The 10,553-nt window shown below is 41.8% G+C and overlaps 1 protein-coding gene across 1 annotated transcript; it reads right to left on the reverse strand.

Moving 5' to 3' along the window:
- Window positions 1-3,524: 3,524 nt before the first annotated feature.
- Window positions 3,525-5,521, reverse strand: LOC111947119 (putative uncharacterized protein DDB_G0290521). Its single transcript, XM_023953311.1, is given in 4 exon segments — window positions 3,525-3,676; window positions 4,147-4,234; window positions 4,389-4,633; window positions 5,413-5,521. Coding segments are annotated over 4 exon segments (594 nt in total).
- Window positions 5,522-10,553: the final 5,032 nt, after the last annotated feature.

Raw genomic sequence — 10,553 nt, forward strand, 5'->3', positions numbered from 1 at the left:
GGGTTCTCCCGGCGCGGCGGGGGGGCTGCTCTCCTGGTTGGGCTGGGGCGGCGCTCTCTTTCCCTCCGTGCTTCACTGGCCTCTGGCTCTGGGGGCCTTGCGGCGGCCCTGCTGGCCCTGGCCTGGGTGGCGGGCTTGGTCGCCCGGGCGGCGGTTGTTCCCTGCCGGTTCCCGTGTGGCGTTGGGGGGATTCCGGCTGCCGCTGCTGCTGCGGTGGGGGTCTTGGGGTGGGGATGGCTGGGCACTCTCCCTCCTTCTTTTCACGTTCCACCATCAATTTTAGAAGAACATAAAACCTCACCTGAGCACTGGTGTTAGTTCACCTTTGCACTAATAGCTTGCATGACTGAATGACCGAAAAATTTCACACTAGTTGGTTTTAAGGCATAAGTATGCGTGTGTGAACACTATCTGTTTTGTGTACATGTCGACAGGTGGACATTTTTGCAGCTAGCAGGTGTGTTTATAACATTTGAGTGTGTGTGTGGACGGGCCCCGCCCTTTTTGTACTGCATTTGAACCTTACCATAATGATTAACAACCAGTAAACTTGTTGCTTTATACTGCTTCATGGTCTTATCCCCCTTCCCCTCCTATTATCACCCCCTACCCCCCCCCTCTCTCTAGCGTCCGTCTCTCTTCTTCCCCTCTTTCCTTTTCCGTCCGGTCCAACACCAAAGATTTTCAGACATGATTGAAATTAATAAAGTTTGGCCTCAATTACAAAAGGGGTTTATTCAGACATACCTTTGGTTTGTCAGAAGATTAATAACCCCTCTTGTTAAAGCAAAATATGTCCAACACAAGAGGCCCTCAGCTCTCGCCTGTCTGCCCAGCTGTTGGACAGGACAAGTTAAAAAAAAAAAAAAAAAAAAAAAGAGAAACTGCTTGAAATGATCACTTTAGGAAATGGTTGCTTTTTCTTAGTTATATAATGACTTTTGTAAGAAAGAATTGAAAGTAACCATTGAGTTGTTTTATCCTCAACAAAAATGTATGGATTTCTGTTGACTTCAATTTATGCAAGTCAGTCATTTAAAAACAATCATGGTGCATGTTTCATATTTTATGAATTCTTCATTTAGTTTCTCTAAATATGAATTTATTCGCACCTTCAATCTAGTTTTTGAGTATTTTTTCACCTCACTATTTTGTTGACTTTGTTAAACAGAGCTTTTCTGACACACACACATGTAAGAGTGGATAAAAATAAAGCCAGGAGTCATGAAATGTCTATGTGTGCAGGTTATTTCTATTGTGTGAAAAAGGAACAAACACACAGGTGGAAGCTGCTGCCATGGCACTTACAAGCTTCCTCTTTGTTCTGTCATTTATAGTTTAGTAATATGGCAAATCTTATGTGGAGCGTAAACACACAGATGACACAGGACTGTTGGATATTTTTGGTGTTGATCCTGTCCAAAAAATATCATAAAGTCCTTCTTTTTTTAGGGAGCCTGAAACCCATTTTTATTGAGACGATTCGTAAGTTCAGCTGAGTTTCCTTTCAGCATTTGTTTCACCTCATCATTTTAAATTCTTCAAGTTGTGTTATGCACCAGATTTCTGTTGACCAACCTCCACTGCTCTGTGTTGTTTGCACCTCAGTCTCCCCTTATGCTACGTTCACACCGGCATCAGCAACACGCATTCAAGCGAACACCTTCTATTCTTTTTTGGGATTCCACGATCAAAACTCTTGCGTCCAGGCATCACTGTGCAAGTTTTGAGTCCATTTTCCAGCTCTACGTTCAAAACGTGAAGCCACTGAATTGTTGACAGTTAAACTAGTTGACCAATCAGGGACTCTGATGTGGTAGAGTCATATGGGTGATGTCCTTTTTTATTCAAGGAAATGTCAACCATTTAAGAATTGATTCTGAAGGAGAAATTAAGAATTGCGGTTTGAGTCTGGCTGGAATTATAGAACACCAAGTCTTTCTTATATATGGAAAAGAGCTGTGAAAGAAAAAGCGAGACTGGTGACATGCAGAGGTGGAGTATGGTGTCAATTCAGTGCCTAAAGTATTGCGCATCATATTTGGTTAATCCTAGTGAAAATTCACTGGTAATTGTTCCCAGGTTTGACATGACCGACCCTGACACTGTCGTCCAAAATGGACTTTGTTTAATCCGTAAAAGTCCTGAAATGAGCTGGAAACCCCGCTAGCATTGAGCTAGCTAGCATGGCTAACACAGGAGAACAATGATGATAGTTTTTCATGCAACATCTTACTTTCTAACATCTTTTTTTCACTAGCAGCTACTGGTGGAGCTTATCTGACTGTGCAGGCGTCCACCAGTTACATAAAGTACATGTTTGATTGTTTAATATAATAAAAGATTTGAAAAACATGATAAACTTACCAGCACCTTCTGATGGTATGTTAACGTAAGACTCTGAGTTATTCGGTAGCCAATGAGCTTCTGGATGCTGGAGATGTCCCGCCTCCCACCTCCATCCACACACAAACGTTGCTGAGATGATGTTTCTGTTTTTTTTCTTCTCAGAATGCCTGAGCGCACCGGTGTGACCATACATTTTGTCACTGAGTTTAAGGTTTTTTTTAAATGAGATGATCTTAAAATAGTAAAATAAAATGTGTTTTTCACCACTCCTGACATGACACTAAATTAAGAGGCGTTATGTGTTTTATCAGTCCTCCAAAATACACATGTCAGATGATTAAGTAAAGTGAATACATCTATTGTCAGAACTGTTTCGTATTAGATTAGGTTTAAAGCTCATGTACTTATCTTTTGCTGCAGGACCCTTAAAATAAGTGCAGGTAAATCTACTGCTTGAGAATGATCTTTTTTTGGCCACCAAAACAGGTGTTTCATCGGGTGTTTCTTCAGGTGTTTCATCAGGTGTTTTAGCAGGTGTTTTTTCAGTTCTTTCTTCAGGTGTTTCCTCTGGCGTTTCATCGGGTGTTTCTTCATGTGTTTCAGCAGCTGTTTTAGCAGGTGTTTCTTCAGGCGTTTCACCAGCTGTTTCATGGGGTGTTTTATCAGATGTTTTATCACGTCTTTCATTATGTGTTTTAGCAGGTGTTTTATCATGTGTTTCAGCAGATGTTTCAAGAGGTGTTTTTTCAGATGTTTCATCAGGTGTTTTAGCAGGTGTATCAGCAGGTATGTCAGCAGGCATTTTAGCAGGTGTTTCATCAGGTGTTTCAGCAAGTGTTTCAGCAGGTACTTCATTAGTGTTTCAGCAAGTGTTTCAGCAGGTACTTCATTAGTGTTTCAGCAAGTGTTTCAGCAGGTACTTCATTAGTGTTTTAGCAGGTGTTTTATCATGTGTTTCAGCAGGTGTTTCAGGAGGTGTTTTTTCAGATGTTTCTTCAGGTGTTTCATCATGCGTTTCATCAGATGTTTTATCAGGTCTTTCATTATGTGTTTCAGCAGGTGTTTCTTCAGATGTTTCATCGGGTGTTTTAGCAGGTGTATCAGCAGGTATGTCAGCAGGCATTTTAGCAGGTGTTTCATCAGGTGTTTCAGCAAGTGTTTCAGCAGGTACTTCATTAGTGTTTCAGCAAGTGTTTCAGCAGGTACTTCATTAGTGTTTTAGCAGGTGTTTCAGCAGGTGTTTTATTATGTGTTTCAGCAGGTGTTTCTTCAGGTGTTTTATCATGTGTTTCAGCAGGTGTTTCAGGAGGTGTTTTTTCAGATGTTTCTTCAGGTGTTTCATCATGCGTTTCATCAGATGTTTTATCAGGTCTTTCATTATGTGTTTCAGCAGGTGTTTCTTCAGATGTTTCATCAGGTGTTTTAGCAGGTGTTTCATCAGGTGTTTTAGCAGGCGTTTCATCAGATGTTTTATTAGGGCTTTCATTATGTGTTTCAGCAGGTGGTTCAGCAGGTGTTTCAGCAGGTGTTTCTTCAGATGTTTCATCAGGTGTTTAAGCAGGTGTTTCATCAGGTGTTTCATTATGTGTTTCAGCAGGTGTTTCACCAGGTATTGCATTATGTTTTTCATCAGGTGTTTCAGCTGGTGTTTCACAATGTTTTTCAGCAGGTGTTTCATCAGATGTTTTAGCAGGTGTTTCAGCAGGTATTTCAGCAGGTGTTCAGCAGGTGTTTCATCAAGTGTTTCATTATGTGTTTTATCAGGTGTTTTAGCAGGTGTTTCTTCAGGCGTTTCACCAGCAGTTTCATCGGGTGTTTCTTCAGGTGTTTCATCAGGTGTTGCAGCAGGTATTTTAAGCAGGTGTTTCTCCATGTCTTTCATCAGCTGTTTCATCAGATGTTTTATCAGGTCTTTTATTATGTGTTTCAGCAGGTGTTTCTTCAGGTGTTATATTGTGTGTTTCAGCAGGTATTTCATCAGGTGTTTCATCAAGTGTTTTAGCAGGTGTTTCAGAAGGTATTTCATTATGTGTTTCAGCAGGTGTTTTAGCAACTGTTTAAGCAGGTGTTTCTTCAGGTGTTTCAGCAGGTGTTTCTTGAGATGTTTCATCAGGTGTTTTAGCAGGTGTTTTTTCAGTTGTTTCTTCAGGTGTTTCCTTGGGTCTTTCATCGGGTGTTTCTTCATGTGTTTCAGCAGGTGTTTTAGCAGGTGTTTTAGCAGGTGTTTCAGCAGGTGTTTCGGCAGGTGTTTCATATTTTGATTCAGCAGGTGTTTCATCGGGTGTTTAATCGGGTATTTCATCAGGTGTTTCTTCAGGTGTTTTAGCAGGTGTTTCTTCAGGGGTTTAGCAGGTGTTTCTGCAGGTGCTTCCTCAGGGGTTTCGGCAGGTGTTTCATCAGGTGTTACATTGTGTGTCTCAACAGGTGTTTTATCAGGTGTTTCAACAGGTGTTTCATCAGGTGTTACATTATATGTCTCAGCAGGTGTTTAATCAGGTGTTTCATCAGGTGTTGCATCAGGATGCTTGATTTTAGCTGAATAATCACTTAGAGATCTCCGTGGAATGGGCTTCCATGGCAGAGGAACCTCATCTACACACCACATCAGTTTAACCTCAAAAAGAAAACTTTTCGGAATAAACAAGGGGACAGACCATGAGCCATACGTCTGATTAAACGTCAGTGAGATTTTTTTTAAAAAGCTGGAAGATAAAGTTTCAGCAAACTTTCCCCAAGGAGGGGAAAGAGTCTAAGCTTCAAACATGGGGGGAGGAAATTAGATTGATATTAATCTCTATAGATAGTAAATACCATGTCCCTTAAAAATAAGAAAAAATACTTAAGTATTATACAGTTTTGTTGTAATCAGCAAACTTGGTGAGATATTTGAATTAATATGACAAAAATGGCAGATTTCTCAAAAATTTGATGAGTCTAATTGGTCAAATTGTTGCAGCGTGAATAGACTTTAGTATACGAAGATCTTTTCACACAACCTGTGATTTAAATCCCATAATATTTCAGTCTACATTTGTCCTGGGAGGCTCAGCTCTTGTTACACACTGGGCTCTAGCTGGAGCAGCAGAGTTCCAGAGGCCTCGGGCTGGTTAATGGCTCTGGGCGAGATGTCCTGGGAACGGATCTGTTCTTCTAATTCACTGCTGGTGGACATGCTGGATTTAACCCGCACTGTCCATGGCTTTGCGCTAGACACCGCGAGAGAACCAGCACTTCTGCGTGCATGCATACGTGCACTCCCGGAGAAAGCCCGCCGAGAAGCCTTTCTCCACTTCATCAGATTAGCTCTATTAGTGGATTAGCCGGATTAGCCGGATTAGCGGGTTAATTGGAGTCCGCTGCTGCGTTGGTGCAGGGAGGCTAATGACAGCTAACACAGGATAATCGCAAACACAGCCGCGTTGGCCAGCCACGGCCACGTCTGGCAACATGGCACACACATCAGGGAAGCCAGCAAGCTGCAGCTTCCCATGAGGATTAGGAACGGGCCGAGTTTGGAGTGTGCATCTCTGCCAGCCAGCAGCAGATTTTCCGTCCTTTGGTTGCCAGGATGTCACAGTTTGGTCACTGATGCTGTTGTCCCTCGGGTTAAGAATAATTGGAAGGTTTTTCTAAAGTTTTCAGGGTAAAATGTGGTTAGAAAAAAAACATGAAATGCACAAAATCTTCATATAAAATTAAATGAACGCTTAAAAAAGGTTTAATTGTAACAGTAATGCTTTTCATTTGTGGAATCGAGCCAATTTAATCAGATTTTGTTTTCCTTTTTTTGAATAAAATCCTTTTTTAATCTGTATTTTGGAAGATTTTCCTTCAAATTTAAAGTTCCATCAGTGAAATCCACCAAAAAAAAGGGTGGAATAACATTTTTCAGTCCCTGTGTTATGCGGTTGCACTGAAATTAACTTTTTAAACATTTAGGGAAAAGAAAAACAGCAGACACAACCGCAAACACAACCGTAACAAAAGAGCAACAAAAAGACAAACGGACAAATGAGACACAACGTCTTTGAAGGAAACAACAACACACGTAGAAACAACCACAAAACAGAGACTTTTGCAAAAACACAAAACATTTATGAAACAAACATGAGATCAAAAGACATCAATGAGATCGGTGATTTAGAAAAAAACACTCTTTAAAAACATCCCAAAAAAAAACATCTAGAAAACATACAGCGTAAACACAAACTTTACAAAACAACAAGACACAAACAACAGGCCAAAGACATAACAGAGTTGTTGTCTTCTTTTTGGGTTGTTGTGATTTGTTTGTTTTTTCTGAGTGTTTGTTTTTGGCTATTTTGCTGTGCGTTGTTTCTGTTTTTTTCCATCTACCTTTTGCTCGTTGGTTAAGAAATGTTTCAGTGCAAGTCTGATAAAGGAACAAATAAACACAAACCGCCAAAAACCCCACAACCACCACAGGAGCGCTGTGGCTGGAAACGCTGGCGGAAGCCGAGCAAGGAAGGTGTTATTGAAGCCGATGAGGTCTGACAAATGGCTCCAGGACAGGAAACGCCAGGGGTTATGGGTAAAATGGGTGCAGAAAGCCAAAAAAGCCCCACAGAGCGCGATCTGCGCGGGGCGCACATACTTCCTGTTGGCTGAGGAGCACCTCGGCCTCATTAAGGGGATGTGAAGGCCTCCCCGCTCATCTTTAAAAGATAAAACAAAGTGCTGCGATGTCGTCCCTCATCAGCCGTCCAGCAGCAGACGAGGAGCACTTTAGACGGACCAGAGAGTGCGGTCGCCTGAAAGCGCAGACCTCCCTCTGACTCTGCTGCCACCACCGCGCCGCCGCCGCCGCCGCCACTGAGCATGGTGGATGAGGGATGCATGTTGGTTTGGGGCGAAACATGATATGTTCTCTCCCCGGGGCCGGCCAATCAGAGCAGCCTGCCGGGGATCTGCAGCAGAAGCACTCAAGAAGGAAAACGCACAAACACACACTGTCCCATCCGCCAGCCTGTCCTCAGAATATTAGCACCTAGACGGCGTCTGCTGCAGGTGGGAGCCGGGGGGGCCGAACACAGGAAGTAGGCACCTGGGGGGGGCGGCAGGCAGGGGAAGCGCCTACAGGTCCAGGATTAGACACGTTGGCCGCTGGGGGCTCAGTTTGGTAGGGGGGTAGGAGTGTAGTTAGGAGGGTTTTAATGATGGAGAACACAAAAAAAATGAAGACTTTCTGTTTTTCACCAGGCATTGCCCCCCCCACACACACACATATATTCTTAGAGGGCTTTTTGCAAAATATGTCTGTGTGTGTGTGTGTGGGGGGGGGGGGGATCAGCCAACTACATTATAAACTGTCTCTATTAAACCTCCAAATGTTCATGTTCCTTCATTTGTTTTACATTTTTTCCAGAAACGTTTTGTTGTTTTATCCGTTTCATTTTACGATTCAAACTTTCTTTTTTTATAAAAACGGAAACCAAAATAACAAGTAAACAAAAAAAACACATTTTTACTCTAAAATAGTCTAAGAAGTGCTTGTATAAAATTATTTTCTCCAAAAAAAAGCTCAGACTATATTTTTTAAATAGTGTATTTAACATATTTTTCAGAAAAGTAAATGCAGTTAATCAAATACAATATTTTAATTTAAAGTATTTTATTTTGTTTCAATTTGCCGTATTGGGATATTAGACAAACCCACAGAAAAGAAAAAAGTAGTTTTAGTGTAAAAATGATTGTTTTCATTAGCATGATTATTTTATTCAGCTAAATAAATGTTTTTCTGTTTAAAATATTTCTTTTGCCTTTTGAATAGGCAAATTTACTATATATAAATCTATTTATTAACCAAATTTGATTACTTTGTGGGTTGATTTTTTATTTATTTTTTCCTTCTTTTGTCACCTGCTGAGCTCTCATCTGTGAAGGAAAAGTTTTGTTCAGTTTTGCAGTAAACCCTAGTTTCCCTTTTTTATTTTAAACAAATTACAAATGTCAGCCTTAATATAGGCTACATTTGATTACATCAGGAATTTGTCATAATTTATCAAATTAGGACAAATTGTTGCTCTAATGTCCTTGTGTTTGGTGACCTTGAATAAACTCTTAGGAGAAACACTTTATTTACAGAGATATGTATATTTATATTTTTTTTTAAATATTGAAAAGACATTTTAACAATAGAGTTTTTATTGTCACTAACTTACTGGAGGCGTTTTTCTGCTGGATCCGGACTAGGTTCCAGGTAAACATTAGGACGGAAACCTGACTTTTCGGACATTTGGAAGTCCGCGTGCGCCGTCCGGGTCAGCCGCGCGCGCTTCGATCCGCGCCTCGCGGCTGCTCTCAAGGCCCCGCGCGCGTTACATCAGCAGCAGAGGTAAACACGGACGAACCGAGGGAGTTTTTCTTTTTTTCTTTTTTAGGGGCTTTTTTTTTTACCCCCTGATAATTACTGATCATTCCTCCTCACATCAGAAATAAGATGAATCAAAACAGCAGGAGGGAACGCGCGAGAGGCGCACGAGGGGCGGGGTCATCCCAGGGTGTGGAAGGGAGGGTGCGCGAGGACGGCGGGGGTGACAGTTGATGCGGAGGGTGCAGCTTGGAGGCTGGTGTGCGGGCGGGGGCTGGTTGGAAGGTGTTGTGTGTGTGTTGGGGGGGGGGGGGGGCATCAGTGGGGAATGGTGTCAGCTGCAGAGGCAGCAGGGAAAGCCGACATCTTAATAAAACAGCCTCGGGCTAAATCCCATTAAAGGCCTCAGAGCCTGTTACCACTGCTGGCCAGGTATCGCACACAAACACACACTCCACGCAGACACACACCGGCGCGCAGACACACAGGAATATATTATATATGGATCCATGTGTCCGTCTCTCTGTCTGCTCGTGTCTGTCCGTGTGGGGGGAGGATCTCTTTGTGCGATTTCATCAGATTGTGCAACTGTAAACCGAGAGTTGCACAATACTGCACAACTCATTGTTGTGAAAGGTGCAGCTCGGGTCCGGAGCCACGCTTGCCTCTCATCTGATTCACACTCCTGCCTAAAAAAAACACTCTAGACTCTTATTTTGAAGGAAGGCCATCAGTGGAAATATCAACTTCCTGCCATAAATTAAAAGTTCTTTGGCCAAAATAATTGTCTTGCAGATTCCCCCTCTCCTGCATTCATGTGAGAAAGGTGCCCCCTTCTGCACGCCGCTCTTCAGCTCCCCCTGCTGGCTGCAGTCTGAACCTTTCAGGCAGGAGGGCAATAGTGAAGCATTTATCGCTCACATTCTCAATGTCTCATCTGGAAGAATAAACATAATTTTCTGTGTTTGATATCCTAAAACTAGTTTTTTAAAGTTTTTTGGAAAAAAGAAGCTTCTGCTTTCATAAAAAGAACACAATTTAAAAGGCCTAATGTGTTTTATTTGCTGAAAAAAACAAATTCATTTGCATTACTGATTATCATTTTACTATTTGTACTTATATGGTAGATCCGGGGTGGGCAAACACCGGCCCGGGGGCCACATGTTAAATGATTTTATCTGGCCCGCCAAACTGGAAAAAAATTATAATGATAATCCTTATAAAGGCTTTATTTTCCCTTTAATTCTGGAGTCCACTCATAAATGATGCACTGCAAATAAAGTGACCTTTGCTTAGATGTACAAAGTTAATCAGCACGTACGTGGTGTTGGAAGATTTGTTGTTTTCCTGATGTTTCTGATCATTCCATCCGCACATGAACGCAGCATTTCTCTAATTTTGCGTTTTCCCTGAGCAACGTCAATCCATCGGTGCAATTGGCTCTAAAATGAAAACAAAATCCAAAATGTTCACTTTTAAAATATATACATCAATTTTTCATCCGTTCAAGCATGTTTTCATCCAGATTCCATGTTATTTCTTTCACTGATGAGGTGGACAACCAAAACGCTCCACACATCTGCTCCTGGTCCAACTCTTGGGTCAAATTTTAGAACCCTCTGTGGCCCACTAGTCAAAAACTTTGTCCACCCTTGTGGTAGATAAAGGATGGATTTCCTTTGGTGCAACATGAATTTTTGGCACTATGGCAACATGATGACCAAAGACCTGTGCCACTGATTTATATAGGTACATATAAAAAACCAAATTGAGGCCTGACTGGATCTTCTTGGGTCGTCTCAACTGGAATTTTAAAGATAGGAGCTACCTAATTCTTCTACCTAATACTTCTTCAAATAATACATTTAAGTAA

This window comes from Oryzias latipes, chromosome 24 (assembly GCF_002234675.1).
Source record: "Oryzias latipes chromosome 24, ASM223467v1".
NCBI classification, from domain to species: domain Eukaryota; kingdom Metazoa; phylum Chordata; class Actinopteri; order Beloniformes; family Adrianichthyidae; genus Oryzias; species Oryzias latipes.